Source organism: Dromaius novaehollandiae, chromosome 17, assembly GCF_036370855.1.
Source record: "Dromaius novaehollandiae isolate bDroNov1 chromosome 17, bDroNov1.hap1, whole genome shotgun sequence".
NCBI lineage: Eukaryota > Metazoa > Chordata > Aves > Casuariiformes > Dromaiidae > Dromaius > Dromaius novaehollandiae.
The window spans coordinates 4,046,476-4,063,789 of record NC_088114.1 but is presented as its reverse complement, the minus strand read 5'-3'; the positions used below and the strand labels follow the sequence as shown (position 1 = coordinate 4,063,789).

Below are 17,314 nucleotides of genomic sequence, written 5' to 3'. Positions count from 1 at the left end.
GCTGTGCTCCCGCGGGGAGCTGCGCTCCCTGGGCGGTGCGAGCTGAGGCCTCTCCTCTAGCTTCCCCTCCTTGCACCGCCTCTGCTGCCTCATTTCCTGCAGCTCAGGCAGAGGAGGAAGGTTTGCCGCAAGCCTGTCACTGCTGCCCTCCCGCCCGGCCCTGCCAAATTGCATCCTGCCCTTCGAGATGCCGGTGAGGGGGATCTGCTGCACTCGCACCGGGGCACTGTGTGCCTGGCCTGCCCCAGCTGCTGGGAGACAGGGCAGGAGGCCTTGGGGGAGAGCGGGCAGGCCTGGGAGGGCAGATGCCACCCACTGCAGGGTGTCACAGGGCTGGGGTAGGGGGAAACAGGCTTTACTGCTTCAGTCTGACCGTGGGCAGTTGCACACAGGAGAGATGGGGCTGTAGCTGCGAGCAGCCTTGCTGGGAAAGGGCAATTGCTGTTTATGGGAGGCTGCTGCAAGGCTGGTACTCTCCTCTTCCTCTTCCTCCTGTGAGGGTTCCTGCCTGCGTCTCTGGGGTGCACCTAGCTGTTTCTGCAGTTAGGAGGATGGCAGCCCTCCCCAGCCGCATCTCTGGGCACTCCCAGCTGGCTCCAGTGAGGAAGATGGCATTAAAGCCGTGCTTTGCGATGGTTTAGTTCATACCATCTTCCTCATGTTGAAACAAACTGCTTTCCTGTTAGGTGCTGCTTATGCTGTTGCTGTCCCTCAGTTGCACTCCCCTGCTCCCCAGACCCCTGCAAAATGACTGCTGTGATGAGATGAAGGCTTCCTAGTGGCCTGGAACTGCACAGTGTGAATGTCTGGAAGGTGCCTTCAATTAAACTCATCAGTTTTTAAAAATCTTTTTCCCATGAAGAATCTTCACACAAGGGTCTCTCCCCCTCCCCCCCGACAAATACCAGTTTTAAAGTGCACAGGCCAGTCTATTTTGCCATTTTGTGACTATGCGATAAGCTGAGATTTGTTTATTATTATCTACTATTATGAGTTAGACATGGAATAAAATATAACTTTTTTTAAGGACCAAGTAACTTAAAAAAAATAAATTTCCCTCATACACTTTTATAATGGAAAGCCCAGTAACTGAGGCAGGAGAACAGGGCTGTTGCCACCTCAGAGCTGTGCCAAGTGGGCTTAGACAGCCTGAGGATGAAGTAAATGCATGTAGATCTACCATACCAGTTTCATCGTATCTTCCACCACTGCTACCATAAACAGCGCCTGTGATGATTTTTTTATGGTCTTCACCAGAATGTCATTGAGAGCTAGGCCTAATTTGAAAATAGCAATTGTTCGTGCAAGGTAAAATTGCTGGAAGCATCACTAACTAAACTCTGAATCCTATTTAAGGGACACCCAGAAGACACTTAAGAGCAGTTTATGTTGCCACGAGGACAACGAAATGCCCATTTCCAGTAACATTCATAACTAGCCTTCCCCTCTGTCCATAGGCTTACCATTCAACTTTAATGGACTCTGATACCAAGTTAATTGGGAACATGGCACTGTTACCCATCAGAAGCCAGTTCAAAGGCCCAGCACCTCGGGAAAGTAAGTTTACAATAATGTCTGAAAATCTGTTTTCATATTGCTTATAATCACGTCACAGTTTTTTGTTCAAAGCCAGCTCTAGCACTGCTCTGGTATACTGGGCATCTCACCTATCTGCTTTCTATCAATGTCCCTGAGCAGAGGGGATGAGAAAATTACGGCCAAGATTTAACCAGGCCTTTTAGATCTCGATTCTCAGAGTGAAGAAAGAAGCCGTGGTTTAGCAATGGAGTGCTTTTCGGTTGGTAGATGAGGAAAAACGTTTTTAAATGTTTAAGTGGTGCAAACCAGGAAAAATAATTACCATACAACAGTTATCTGGAAAAAACTGTGTTCCCTACTCCCTAATTCTCTTGCTTTAGAAATTTATAAAAAAGCCTACAGTTACTATTTTCATGCTTCCTCCTTGGGTGCTCTACAGTCAAGTTTTACTGTGGTTTTCAGTAGACTTTGAGGAGGACCTGCAACTAGTGTGAACCCTCTGACGTAAGAGGAAGTAGAGGCTGAGCTAAAGAGAACTAGCGCTTTGGGGCTGAAGCTTGAGAGTCACTGCTGCACTGAAGGGTGAGGAGTAAGAGAGCACTTTAGGGTACGCAGCTTCAGAAATTGAAACTTAAATCCTGGCATCCAGAGTCCACTGAAAAGTTTTACAGGTAGCCTGAAACGGATTCCACTTCAGCACTTCAAGTAGCACCTCCCAGGCATGTCTCACAGTAGTGTGGTGTTTCAGTTTGAAAAAGGAAACATTTCTGGATTTAGGCAGTCTTGTGTTTTAGCGAAAGAAGGTCAAAGTTGCAAGTGAGCTTGTGACTATATACTGTCTCCTCCTTTTCTCAAAGAGGATAATGAAGTTTGAGTGTGGCATTGTACTTTCTCCAAAAAATATTTGTCTGCCCTCAGAAGACTTTTATGCTGATAAATTACTCAACTGGTAGTAGGAAACAGTGTGGAATTGCTGAATTGTCACCCTTTGTGAAATGAGAAGCCATGGGGGGAAGAAGGAGAAGGGAATTAAAACTCCTGCTAAAAGTAGGAAGCTTAAATATTAAGATCTGAATTCACCAGTCTTACACACTGCATTAGTTATAGCATACTGGCGTTTTTCTGCTGTTTGTAAATAGCAAGATACTGTCTTTGCAAGAATCATTGTTTATGTACTTCCGTGAATGAAAGTTATGACTGAATGTAGTATGCTGGTCCACTGTTTAATTCTCCATTTCTTTTTTGTTAGCTAAGGACACAGATATTATAGATGAAGCCATCTACTACTTCAAAGCTAATGTTTTCTTCAAAAATTATGAAATTAAGGTAATTTTTTAAGATATTGTACATTCAGAAAGTCTTCAGAGATTTGGTGCTGTGCATATAAATTTATTTGGAATACCATAGTTCTACCAGTTAACAAAAACACCCCTTCCTCTCACTTAATTTCTTAAGTTGGGTAAATGTCTTGAATTGCTAATTCCTCTCTTGTAAGGAAACTGTAGGCCAAAAATGGCTTGAACTCATTCCTGTTTTAAACTTTCATCAGTTCCATAAAGTATTCCTTACTCTAACGCTGCTTGAGGACCGTGCTTACTTTTATTTTGCAGAATGAGGCTGACAGAACATTGATCTACATAACTCTGTACATTTCTGAGTGCTTGAAAAAGCTGCAAAAGGTAAGAGGACAGAAATTTAAGTGAAGGAGGGAAAGTGAATCTCTTCTGGAGACTGTATTTAGGAGAATGTTTGATGATATTCTCCTCCTAGTGGCACAAGTAATACTGTTCACCTCAGTCCCAGCTGTCAGATCCACAGATATTCCAAAGCTGTGGAATGCCAAAAAGACGTTACATTGCTATCCTTGATGAATCCTTGTATGTCACAGATTGATGAAATATTTGGGTCTAATGCTCCATAAGCTTTTGTTTATACCTTTAATCATTTGCCTTTTTTTTTTTTTTCCAGTGTAACTCCAAAGGCCAAGGAGAGAAAGAAATGTACACATTAGGAATCACTAACTTCCCAATCCCTGGGGAGCCTGGCTTTCCACTTAATGCCATCTATGCCAAACCTGCCAACAAGCAGGAGGAAGGTAAGAACAAAAAAAGACTTCTGAAGGCTTGCTTTGGCCTGGTGTTTACCAGCTGCATTTTTGTGGCTATGACTAGAAAAGTGACCCATACAGCTGCACTTTCTAGATCTGTAGTCCTGTCTTTGAGTGCACCATGACCCAGATTTTCTGACCTCAGGGGCCCATGACTCCCCTGAAGCTACAGATCCAACAGAACCAATAAGGAGTGAGTCTGCCTCTTATATCAACATAATTGCTAGATAAATCCTGTAACTGAGTCCAAGCCAACTGTTGTGCTGGCAGAACAATAGGAAGCCCACAACAATGAGCAAAGGTAACTAAGAGAAGAAAACGGTTTACATGGTCATCTTTACTGATAGAAATATTGCAACAATCCCAAGTATGGCTGTAATTTGAATGAACAAACTCAGCCAGCCAGCGAGTGTCCGCAGATGTACAAACTTGTACTTTCTGCTTTAAGCAGTTATGTCTAATGCTTCCCTGTTAAATTCAATTTGACTTGGTGCTGCCTCAGTTTATACCCTATTTTTTGCTTGTGCTGTGTTTCAGAGGTGATGAGGGCCTATTTGCAGCAGCTGAGACAAGAAACTGGTCTTCGGCTTTGTGAAAAAGTATTTGATCCTCAAAGTGACAAGCCTAGTAAGGTAAGAGTTTAATGTGATATTCACACAATTAATGAGAGACTTGGTTTGTCCTTCCGAAACATGTGGAGAGAAAATAGATGATGGGGGGAGGGATGAGATGTGGGTAACTTTAGAGCAAGCCTCCCTGGTTTTACAAGGCTAGTGCAATAGCAGACTGCAATTTATCAGTAAATTTAATTTGTAATGTGCTGAAACAGCAAATGCCATTTTAGGTTACTTTAAAAAGCAAGGAGGTAATAAGTGTGTCTGGTTAAATTCTTTAAAGTATTGCATACTAGTTGTTGGCTGAGGATTCTTTAAGTTTTCAGGTAGAAATTATCAGGCATGGAAGATACTGCTCATCTTTCCAGTGGGCTCTGATTTGATGACTTTAAAGTATACCCGACTGCTTCATATCCAGATTAAAAAAATAGGCAATCAATGCATTAATGCTGCTGTCTGTGCATAAGTTTCATGTGTAAACGTGACTGCATTTAACATCAGTCAGGCTAACGTTGTTTCAAAAGGATAGCTCACTGATGCATCCCCTTTGTTTATTATTATATTGGAACAAACAGTAGAAACTTGAATGTCCCACTTCATTTTGATGCCTACAGCCCTGTATTATAATTCCCTGGGTCATCCTGATCACCTGAAATTCCAGTAGAAACCAGAAAATTGAATATGCAAAACGGGATCCTTAACACTTGCCATTTGTCAGAGGTTGAACACCTGAAGTTCTCACTTTGTTTATCTCATGGAAGCTACTGTTGCATGTCTTCTGATTTTGTACTTGCTTTTCTAGTGGTGGATCTGCTTTGTGAAGAGACAGTTCATGAACAAGAGTCTGTCAGGTCCGGGGCAGTGAAGAAGCAAAGCAGCAACAACGTTAGGCATTTCCACAAGGTGTATAAAGTATTTTGCCTTTATTTCAGATACATTTTGTACCATGGAAAAATTGAGTGCTTATGAAGAAAAAATATCAGTGAGGAAAGAGGGAGGTGGAACAAAAAGATCATTTGAGTACTGTAAACAAGTATTATTAAGCTGGTGCTTAATAAATGATTCCTAATATGCTGTTTCAGATGCAGGCTGCTTTATTATCAGTGGCTACAGCTAGCATTTACAAACAGGCTTCTGTCTAAAGAGAGGAGATGTGTAGGGGACTATGAAATTGCTCTACTGGCTAGAGTTTCGCTATCATGTGTCCCTGGAAAACATGCCTCTCGTGCTGTGTTGTCAAGTGCAGTGATTTTTACTTTTCTTTTTTTTCCAATAAACTTAGCTTGTAATTATTGTGGTAACTGTCTTCAAAGAAATCCAAGTTTTGCCTTTGTGAAAAGGCCTTCATTACTGTGTAATGGAAAGTAATCAACAGGAAGTGAATCATTCCTGTTGAAAACAGGGGATTAATCCCAGGGCTGTAGTCTGCAGCAGTCTGCAGTACATGTTTTTTTAAACAGGTCTTCCTTTGCAGAACAATGCTCCATTGTAGAAAAACTCCTTCAAAGGGTATCATGAGCAGATTACACAACTTAGTCCAAGGCTGCCTTTCTGATGGCAGGTTCAGTAAAATACAACCATAGCATGATCCTAGGAAAATCTGAGAGTTTGTTTTGATCAACTAGATGATTTACTAAAAAAAGCGTGAATCTGAATTCAGTGTGTTCTCCTGGGCTGTTCCTTTCCTTCATGGTAATGCTTATTTCACTCTCTCCCTATAGTACTAACATGCTTTTTTTGTGTTACTACCACTGGACTTCATATGGAGTCAGGTTTTGCTGCCTGGCCCATTTGTCTTTTGAGAGCTGTACTCCCCTCCAGACAGCTGTAACAGCATGTTCTTAGAAAAACAAAAGCTCCCACTGGTTTAAATGGGAGTAGTAGTCACAGAACAGTCATGTTTTGCATTCTCCTTTTTGCAGTAAATAATAAAAGAGAAAAAATAAACAACGTTTGCTAAGTATACAAAAAAAAAATCCCTGACATGACTGAACTGATGTTGTGTGACAGTTTAACCCTATTACTGCCATGTGGAGTCATCTTTCCTTTTAGTTTATGCCCCATAATTAATGGGGGCCCCAGCGAGGCCTCTCCCCTGGTCAAGGCCCAAGAAATCTGTGAGGGCTCATGCCCTGTGAGGTTACACTGCACGCTAGTGGTCTTTTAAGAATCTTTCTCCTCAGTTACCTATTTCTATAGGCAGGTGCTTCACGATCTCCGAGACCTCTGTCACATTCAGCTGCCATGGCCAGTTGATTTAACAGCCTCGGGAGGAGGAGGGCCAGCCGCAGGAGCTACGCCGACACGGCGGTACCACGAACCTCTTCCTGGAGGCCGTAGGGCGAAGCCGAGCCGAGGGTGCTGCACTCTAAAATGGCGCCGCCTCCTCAGGCGGCGAGATCGCCCCGCCCCGCACCTCAGGGCGCCGCCTCCCGCTCCTGCGCAAGCGCAGTGGCGTCGGGGGCCTGGCGCTGTGCTGGGCTGCCCGGCCGCGCGCCTGTCGGGCCGCGCTCCTGTCGGGCAGTGCTGCAGGCGGCTGCGGGCGGCGGGGCGCGAGGCCCCCTCGGTGGCGCCATTTTGGAGCGGCGGCGGCGGCGCCCGGTTTTTCTCCGCGCCCCGCTCCCGCCGGCAGCATGAGTGTGGTGGAGCACGTACGGGAGATGGCGTCCGCCGGGCTCCACTCCAACGTGCGGCTGCTCAGCGGGCTGCTCCTCACCATGAGCGGCAACAACCCGTGAGTGGCCGGGGAGGGGTTGCTGACGGGACCGGCGCGGGCGCTGAAGGGGAGGCCGGACCGGAGAGCACAGGGCTCGCTCCTGTCCCCGACCCTGCCCGGGCTTCAGCCACGGGAGCGGGGAGCCGCCCCGTGCCGCCGCGCAGCCCCTGGCGTGTGGGGGCTCCCCGGCGGAGAGGCAGCGAGTGTCCCCTTTCCTCTCAGGGCTGCCCTGCGCGGGGCACGGTTCTCTGCCTGACCCTTTTTTGATGGCTTTTCCCTCTCAGAACTTCCCTGTGAGGTAGCTTTTCATTTTTTGGATGGTTTCTGAGGTACTTACTACAGCCACGATACAGTTCTGAGAGCTTAACTTATTAACGCTTCTGTAAGCGTGTTGGAATTGTTAACAAGATGGCTTGTAAAATGTAGGATGTAGAGTGGGGCCAGGAGAGCTGTACAAGGAGCTGGGTTGCCTTTTAAGCCTGAGTCTCTTCAAACAAAATGTGCTTTAATGGGAATTTGCAACATATGGCTTGTTATGGGGAGGATGGAGGTCACTCCATTATGGAAAGCACTGGCCAAGCAGCTAAGTGTAAGTTGTTGCTGATGATGTGTCAAAAATGGCTGTTACCTTTGTATGCTGATATCAGTGGCAAGATGATACCTTTGCGAGGAGATAATACCGGTTACCCTGGGACCCTTCCAGTGTAGTAAAGAAGCTTCATCAGTTGGAAGTTGAAGCCAGATAAACCCAACCTAGAAATAGTTTGAATCTGTAAGTTTTTGTTCCTATGCAGTTAGCTGATCTCAGCCTCTCTGTTTGCGTTTCTTCTAGGGAATTGTTTTCACCATCTCAGAAATACCAGCTCCTGGTATATCATGCTGACTCTCTCTTCCATGACAAAGAATATAGAAATGCTGTAAGTAAGTATACAATGGCCTTGCAGCAGAAAAAGGCGTTAAGTAAAACTTCAAAAGTAAGACCTTCTACTGGGAATGCTGCATCAACTCCCCAAAGCCAGGTACTTAAAAACTAATGAATGTGCTACATCAGGTGGTCATGCACCCCTTACAATTAATTTTGCTGACTTCATATTGTCGCATCAGATAAGACTTGCATTAAAGAAACCACGCATTTAAGAATATTTTATATTTAAGATATCAGTGTACTGCTTTCTAGTGAAAAACTTAATTTGATTCTGAATGTGAGACTTTAGTACTAGTAGTAGTGTAATTCATGCTTTTCATTTGTAGGCAAAAGCAATATGAGCTAGCAGAAGGCGATACTAGTAACTTTATTGCACTACATGTTGTTAACAGTAGTGTAAACGTTAACGAGAAACTTCATTCAGGTTTTTTTAGATGACTAAAACAGCATCATACTTCAATGTTTGTTTGTTTGTTTCAGTGTTTACCATCTGAAATTGAAGTGAAATATAAAATGGCTGAGTGTTATACAATGCTGAAGCAAGACAAAGATGCCATTGCTATTCTTGATGGGATTCCTTCCAGACAGAGGACCCCAAAGGTAGGTTCTGGCAGACACTGGTCACAAATACTGGATCACCTTGTCTTGAATCTGTAGTCAAAAATGAAATGTAGCCTATAGGTGTAATGGCATCATGTTTTAGTATTTGTTTGGGGTTAGTTAAATGTTGCTTGGAAACACTTTGTGAAATTAGCTTAAGTTAGCTGAGTTTATTTTGTATCTTTTCTTTAAAACCAGACAAATATTATATTGTCTCTGTTAGAAAGAATTCCTAACAAGGTGAGGGAGTTAAATATTTATCTGCATCTTTACTCATTTGTGTGAATTGCCTGGTTAACTATTCAGTACTGCATATGGCAGTTACAGAATTTTTGTTTATGTACAAGGATGAAGAAGCTCTTTTTTGATATTGCAGGTTTGTTAAATACTTGTATATCCATACGTAAGGTTTGGAATCTCTACTATCCATAAGTGAATGGTGGTCCCTTTTTGGATGTTATCACGTGTTGTTTTCATTGGACAAAGAATACAAAAGCACGTGGGTTGCATCTAACTGTAGAAATATTTATATGATTGCAAACAGTTGAGCTACTGCAAATTAGTAAGTGATTCCCAAATAGCAAAATAAATAGCTTGCTGCCATTCTGAGCAAACATATAAACGTGAGAGCTTAACCAAACATTGAAATTACAGTACTGTACTTTGTAGTAAGAGCCAGGTACGGTCCTAGTCTCCATGGAGGAGCGCTGTACGGGAAGGAAACGCTGCCCAAAGCTAGTGTTGGAGGTGAGATAGGTAGCCTAGTTAGCTCACAAGGTTAATTGTTCTGTAGTGCATCTGCCGTTAGCCATCCAACGTAACTTGTTAAATTGTGATTGTATTAAAACATTTGTTTGAATCATGCATAGTTGCACCAGAAGATGCAGTGTGTAAGAAATGAAGTCCTCATCGTAGAGTTTGAGCCATGTGAGATCCTTGAAAGACTCTGGCAAATAGAAGAAATGCTGATACTGTCTTTGAAATTCTTATAATCCTTTTTAATGAAAGTTTAGGTAATGCTAAATATTGAGATCCCATACTGGCCTGCAGTGACAGATATGTTGAATTTTTGCTTGCTGGCTCAGTTATGCTATCGGGGCTTAAGGGTTTAACGCATTAAGTCAGTCAACTAGGTTTCATGTTGACAGTATTCCTGCATTGTGTTAGTGTTGTATCTGGCCTGGAATCTGGTAACATCTAGGTGTACTGTCCAAATGCCAACTTATAGAACAGAAAAAGAAGGAAAGACTGAGAAAAGCAAACTTTTTACCCATGCACACTAGTAAAATAAAATACTGTAGCAGAAAACAGCTAGTTGTGCTGTGTAGAGCTCAAATCATTTCTGTTCTTTCATCATGATTTTATTCAGAAGCTAAATGGAAACTTCCTAAGCTAATTCTCTCGAAGACTTCCATTGGTATGGAGAGATCAACTGAAAGATGTAATGTAACGGATATGCAGGTCCTTCTTGGCATCATATATAAACGGTTGCCCATCTTATGACTTCATATATGCAAAACACTGAGATTTCAAGATATACTGTACAAATACAAAAGAATGTAAATTTAATCTTTGGACTCAGAAAGAAGAAACAATTTTAATTTTATAGTATACAGTATGTTATAGTGATTTCGAAAGAACAGGTAATTTTATCTTCTGCCCAGAACAGGTGGGAGGGAGGCAGGCATGTTTGAAAACAAAATTGTGACTTTTTCTTAGTGAATATTTCTCCTTTCTCAAAAACCGACTCTAACAATGCTTCTATTGCTTGTAGATCAATATGATGTTGGCAAATCTATACAAAAAAGCAGGTCAAGAACGCTCATCTGTTACGAGCTATAAAGAAGTACTGAGGCAGTGCCCTTTAGCGCTTGATGCCATACTAGGTAGGTATTCTGCACACAGTAAGTATTTCGGTATTAAAATGTTATAATTTGAATTATATCTGGGATTAGGTAACTCTCTTCCATTTGCATGTGATGTGTAGTGCCTGCATTATGCAAGGTATAAAGAACACTGTGACAAACTGCTTGTATATGCTTGACAAGGGATGGAGTTTTTGGTCTTCAGACAACTAACTTGTCTCAAAAGCAGCTTATAGCGGCTGAAACTGAATAAGGTATCTTTCTGAACAGGCTTGCTCTCGCTCTCGGTGAAGGGTGCGGAAGTGGCCTCGATGACAATGAATGTAATTCAGAGTATTCCGAACTTGGATTGGCTTTCAGTGTGGATCAAGGCATATGCTTTCGTACATACTGGAGATAACACTAGAGCAATCAATACCATTTGGTAAGAGTTCCAAAAGCGTGATGTAATCAAATAATACATAACATTTATATAAAAAATATATTAAAGATGGCACTCATTTAATAGGCGTTTCTTTTCTCTTGAAGCTCTTTAGAGAAAAAGTCACTACTGAGGGATAACGTAGACTTACTGGGGAGCTTAGCAGACCTATACTTCAGAGCCGGAGATAATAAAAACTCAATTTTAAAATTTGAACAAGCACAAATGCTGGATCCTTATCTAATAAAAGGTGAGTAACTGTAAATCCTCAAAGACAGGCTACCTAGATCTTGTTTAGCTAATGATCTTGTGGGTAGCATTAGAGCAGCGGATACATGCAGTTAAACATTGAGTGGAATATTGAATATTGCTGTACCTGTTTATCAATTCAGAATTTACATTCAGAAGTTGTATATGTTAAACGGTTGTAGTTGCACAGATTAAAGTAGGTGTTTGTGTTGAAAGTCATTTAAAACTGTAATTGTCAAGAAGATAGCATAGTCGTATATACATTTTGCCAAAGAAGCATATATTGAGAGTAATTTAGTGCAAGAAGCTTGTGTTTTCTTTTTTCTTGTAAATGAACTTTGCATTTTTTGTAAAAGATTTAGAATTTTTAAATGTTTTTATTTCCTCATACTGTTCTGTTGGAATGAAGCCTATGGCTTGTACTGAGTTGTAACATAATTTCATCAGTAGTATTTTAAGCCACCAGTACATCCCTCTGCTCCAAATAAAAGTGGCCCTGTTCTACGTTGTCCCCTTCTCTTGGCATAAGTAGAGTTGTAGTGAACTGAATCGGGAAATATAAACTGGTTGAAATCTTTTGCGAGGCTGTAGCATTTCCTCACTTTGTGTTACTGCACAAAAAAATTATCAGAGAAGGGAATCTTAGGTAAAAAGTGTTATAAAACATTGGCTCTTGTGCTCAAATTCTGTTGGGTCCTTGGTATTTGTATGCCATGAACATTTAAACTTTGTAATGAATAACTCTAACATGATTGATCTTCAAACATTTCATTTTAGGAATGGATGTATATGGTTATTTATTGGCACGTGAAGGTCGACTAGAGGATGTAGAGAACTTGGGCTGCCGTCTCTTCAACATTTCTGATCAACATGCAGAACCCTGGGTGGTATCTGGGTAACTTGTTTTTTTTGCCTCTCTTCCTTTTTTTTGCTTCAGCTCTTGATTTGCTGCATGAAGTGGATTACATATACAGGGGATTCAGCTTTTTGTGTTCAGAAGGTGCTTTTTCTGCCCTACGTGTCATGTTTTGGGGGTAACTTAATTTAACTATAAAGATCTATTTTGGTTGTTTTCTATATGTTTAAAGCTCTTCAAGTTATCAGGTTTGTGATATTAAATAGCTGTAACAGTTAATATTCACATAGCTTTTTTTGACTTTTGAAAAAGAACAATTTTTTTTCCTGAACTTTTAAAACTTTAAATGCAAGAAATTCAAGGGTTGCCAGTACTTCCCCCCCCTCTGCCTCTGTGAATGTGTGTATGCACCACAGGCAGTACGTGTTTACAGTCAGTCTTGTCTTTCCATAGGTGCCATAGTTTCTACAGTAAACGATACTCCCGTGCCTTATATTTAGGAGCCAAAGCTATTCAACTTAATAGTAATAGCGTTCAAGCTCTGCTCCTGAAAGGAGCTGCTCTTAGGAACATGGGTCGAGTACAGGAAGCAATTATACACTTTCGTGAAGCAATACGTCTTGCACCTTGCAGACTGGACTGCTATGAAGGTAAGTGAAGTAAAGCTACTCGCATGCAATGTTGGTTTGGTGCTGGTGCTAAAGTTGCTGTAACTATTTTTATTGGCAGATGAGGGAATAGATTGGAGTTCTTTGACCCTGCTAGCTTTCTAGTACAGGAAGTAAAGGAATTATTATTACCCCCAAACCTATAAAGCTCTGGTAGAAGCAATCAGATGAGAAAATCTAGGGAATGCATGTATTTATAAGTATGATTTTCAGTGAGTTGGTTTTGGATTTTTTTGAGCTTGTTTAATCAGGGTATAAACAAATTTAAGTGTTTTGAGCAGACCAGTTTCAACTGATGACGTTAACTGGGAGTTGTACCCAGAGCTTCATTTTGTCATTCCACCTCCTAAATAAGAACAAGTTTAGATGACCAGCAGTTGAGAAGGAAAAAATACTCATGTTTCCAGAGGAATGTGCGTTTTCTTGCAGAGCTAAATGTAATGTTAATCTTCTCTTAACAAAACAGAAAAACAAGATGGGTGACTGTATACAGTACTAATTCAGCAGCTTTAATGGTTTGCTTTTTATCATCAGGTCTCATCGAATGTTATCTAGCATCTAACAGTATCCGTGAAGCTATGGTTATGGCAAATAACGTGTATAAAACTCTGGGAGCCAATGCACAGACGCTCACTCTGTTAGCAACAGTCTGTCTTGAAGACCCAGTCACACAGGAAAAAGCAAAGACGTTACTGGACAAAGCACTGACACAAAGACCTGATTACATTAAAGCTGTGGTAAAGAAAGCAGAACTTCTTAGTAAGTTCCTTTTTTCCATGTCCAATTTGAGGCCTACTGTTTTATATGCAAGTGTTCTGCCACCTCATCAGTGAGAAGAATGTTGCACTGATGTCACAGCTCAGGGATTTATCAGTTCTATTCTGAAGGAAAAAGTACAGGAATTAGTTCAATCTAGCACTTGACATTACAGCAGCACTTAAAACAATTGCAAACTTAATGTTTTGGCTGCAAAGTATATGTATTCACGAGTGTAGCAGTTACAGCAGCAAAAAACAACGTTAAGAGTTAAGCTTACAAGTAAATTACTGCTATCTAGCATGCTGATAGTTCTGAGAGAAGAGATAGCTGTCTGTTGTGGTGGCTGTTTGTGTAGATTCTTTGACTTTTTGTAGGAGATGTGTCTAAACTATTAATTAAAACTGTAGTTCTGCATATAAACAGGTAGAGAACAAAAATATGAAGATGGAATTGCTTTGCTGAGAAATGCACTGGCTAATCAGAGCGACTGCGTTCTGCATCGAATCCTGGGAGACTTTCTTGTAGCTGTCAATGAGTATCAGGAAGCAATGGATCAGTACAGCATTGCCCTAAGGTAAACCTGAGACCTCTGAGATTGCAGCGTGTTTATGAGAACCAGTAGTCACTTGACTAAGCAAAAAAACTGAGCTGCTAATTGATCAGGATATTCATCAGAGGTGAATTTACATTATTATCCTTTGAAACAAACAAAAACATTTAAATCACATTCTGTTGATGCATTTTGTTGATCGTAAGGTTTTGAATTGAGAACTGTAAAATTTAAGGAGAGAAGTCAAAATTGCAATCTTAAGCCTGTACTAATGCTAAGCATGTCACCAGGCCTGCAATTTCTGGACTAACAGAAGGATTAAAACATGGATTTGTTTATGGTTACTAAATTACTGTATAGTCAGGTACTTTGGGCTCCACTCCTTTAGACTGGAAGACGCTATATAAACATGCGCAATGAAGTAAACTTAGACAGTGTGATTCAATGAAACATCAGGAATCTAAATGTTATCTTGGAATGTTATCCTAAATCTAGTGCATTATGGCCATAATAATCTACACAGATTAAATGCCACGGCTGTTTTTACCTTGTGTATGATATATTTAGTCATAGTTGTTTAAACTGTAACCCCTTTGTCATAATAATTAGCATTGTCCAGAAGAGCTGGCTAACTTTTCTGGAAAAATATGATGTTTAAATAGGTGCATTCTTGGGGTTCAAAATAATTTGTATAAAGACATAGTGCTTGGTGTTGTCATCATCTTGAGGTGAAGTTGTATTATTTTACTAAATTGAAATTCTTGATGTTAAACAGAAAATACAGCAAATAAGATGAGACATTGTTGATAATTTTCCTTATATTGGTGGTGGTAAGTCTTAGGGCAATGCTTTCTTTTTCTTTCTTTCATCAGTTTGGATCCAAATGATCAGAAGTCGTTAGAAGGAATGCAGAAAATGGAAAAAGAGGAAAGTCCAACAGATGCAACCCAGGAAGAAGATGTGGATGATATGGAAGGAAGTGGAGAAGAGGGGGACTTGGAAGGCAGTGACAGTGAGGCAGCTCAGTGGGCAGATCAAGAACAGTGGTTTGGCATGCAGTGAAGGATTCTCTTACTGACGCTTGTTTTGGCACTTGAACATACCATTAGGGCCATTCTTCTTTGAAGAACATAAAGTACAATTTTATAGTAACAAAAGACTTTTTTTTTTGTTTGTTTTTTTTTCCTTAATGGACACTGAAACCATTTAATAGTTCTGTGCATCTCAATGCCTTGAAGATTCTTGATGCTTCTTATTTATTAAGTGTAAGGGACTAACTATGTTAGAGGTTATTTGCAATGTGTTTAAAAAAATTTGTGCTAAAACTGAAAGCATTAGAATCCAAAATGTTTAAAAAGCCTATTGTTAATGTTGAAAACAATGTCTAAATTGTGTTTGGGGCTAAATGTGCCTGATCCATATGTAAATATAGTGGTTTGTATACCTTTGTGAAAAAGGTCTTACTCTGTTGTTTGTATGCTACCATTTGGGTTCACACTCAAACTCCTGCTGAAGGCTGGAGGAGCTGCTTGGGTGTGGCTGAAAGCAGCACTTTCCTCTTGCTGTGTTCATTGAATTAATTTGTCCTTTTATACGGCATTACACATGTTGTAAAGGAAAAGTTTGGTACCCTAGGCATCTCTGACTTGCAGGACACTTTTGTAGCTGGCCCATTTCTTTGTTTACAGAATTGTACTCATGCTGGAGAATTACAGTAATTTCCGCAGTCCTTACTAAACCCTATGATCACTTAGTCTCAACGTGAACATTTATTTCTAAATGCAGCTTAGTTTTATTTCATTATCTTACTAAAAGGCTGTACAACAATGACTCAAAGCACTACACATTCTATATACAGCACTGACAGAATGATATGAAGAACTCATCCATTTTTGCTTGCATTGCTGTAGAAATGTTACATTTTTTTTTCAAATACATACGGTATTGGTTTTGCCATGTTCATACACTTCATGTTTCTGTCAGATAACATTTGACTTCATGTGTCTTCCCTCACCTCTTGAAGCAAAGCGGCATTGCTTCAGGTACAAATTCTCAACATCATCTCTTCAAGGGACTTCAAACTTGAAACTTTTCTGCAGAACACAGAAACCTTTTCAGTTCTGTTGGCCTCACTTATAGGAGGAGGAATTAGTTCTTGCTCTTATTTTTCTTATGTTTCTGGTCTCCTTACTTTTTACCAAAACATTTTTTTACCTTTATGGTGACAATTTAATTCCTATTGTATTTATTCTATTGTCATAGGTACACTGGAGCAGACAGGCTATATTTTAAGGCTAAATAGTTTTAATATCAGCTGAGGAGAAATTCATATTTTGTACAAATACATGACACACGGAAAACAAGCTCCCCCCTAATTGTAGATGTATAACACAGATAAGGGTGAAGTATGTCAGCCTCTGTGATACACATTATATGAATTAGAAAAATGGACAATGAAAAGAACAGGTACATGAGTTCTGTTATAGTCTATTTTGGAAATATTCCAGGGTGTCATACATTACAAAGAAGATGACTAAATAGTTTATTCATTAACCCCCTCCCCCTTGAAAAAAAGGAGAGAGGGGAAAAAAAAAAACATCTGGGTGTCTGTTCTCTTTGGCATTTTAGACTTTCCATAATATCAGTTTGAATTATGCTCATTTGGAGACTGTATGGAACAGAAGAGCATGTGCTACAGTCTTGGTGATTGAATTAGCATAAGCTGTGACTGGTATTTCATAAAATACACAAAATGGCTTTATTTCAATTAGAGCACACATTTTGGTAATTGCATTTTGGTATATGAGAGGCCTGATCCCATTATGAAAAATTTAGCTGTTTATACCATTGCTGTGTGACACAGTGAATAGATTTCAGCTCACTACATGTCTTTCATTACAAAAAGAAATGTCATGCATGAACAAGCAAATTCAAAATACCTTTTCCCGTAAACTGCCTTGTTTTCTCCTCACATTTGGCTATTCATCAAATTGTGTTCTGCTTCTGAAAATCAGGTAGGTTTATTAGCTTCTTAGTTGTATATTCCACATCTGTTGTGGAAATGTTAATAATGTTACTAAACTAAAGAAGGGCAACGTATTTAAGATTTGATGAGAGAAGTGCATGAGATATGTGATATGTATTGTTAGCTGCTTAGCCATCTTACTTCAATGATTCCTTTAAATAGGTCGTTAATCAGCGCTGCCTTCACAGCTGGAAACCGCTCGCCTCATGCATTTCTGTGCAGCAGTGTTTACATGGAGCAGGAAACCTGAGAGCCACCGTCTCGCTGAACCATTCTGTAGTATGTTTGTAGATAAGCTGATAACCTCTTCTCTTAGAACAGAGGTGAAACTACTTCAAACTGAGCATGCTGTAAGGAAAACAGCAGTGTGCTTCTATGCAGCTTTAGAAAACAAGTCTGGGTACACTTAATAACTTAGGA

General features: G+C 40.5%; 2 protein-coding genes across 2 annotated transcripts; both read left to right on the top strand.

Annotated features, from left to right (window-relative positions):
• The first annotated feature begins 52 nt into the window (after positions 1 to 52).
• On the top strand, positions 53 to 5,341 carry ARPC3 (actin related protein 2/3 complex subunit 3). Its single transcript, XM_026114471.2, has 7 exons — positions 53 to 193; positions 1,458 to 1,557; positions 2,789 to 2,865; positions 3,150 to 3,218; positions 3,508 to 3,634; positions 4,184 to 4,278; positions 5,063 to 5,341. The coding sequence occupies exons 1-7, from the start codon at positions 188 to 190 to the stop codon at positions 5,123 to 5,125; spliced, it is 537 nt and encodes a 178-aa protein (XP_025970256.1). The 5' UTR covers positions 53 to 187; the 3' UTR covers positions 5,126 to 5,341.
• Positions 5,342 to 6,707: 1,366 nt separating this feature from the next.
• Positions 6,708 to 15,325, top strand: ANAPC7 (anaphase promoting complex subunit 7). The gene is made up of 11 exons (XM_026114470.2): positions 6,708 to 6,994; positions 7,809 to 7,995; positions 8,382 to 8,501; positions 10,276 to 10,387; positions 10,637 to 10,790; positions 10,895 to 11,037; positions 11,814 to 11,931; positions 12,346 to 12,542; positions 13,095 to 13,319; positions 13,743 to 13,893; positions 14,742 to 15,325. The coding sequence occupies exons 1-11, from the start codon at positions 6,894 to 6,896 to the stop codon at positions 14,929 to 14,931; spliced, it is 1,698 nt and encodes a 565-aa protein (XP_025970255.1). The 5' UTR covers positions 6,708 to 6,893; the 3' UTR covers positions 14,932 to 15,325.
• The last annotated feature ends 1,989 nt before the right edge of the window (positions 15,326 to 17,314 follow it).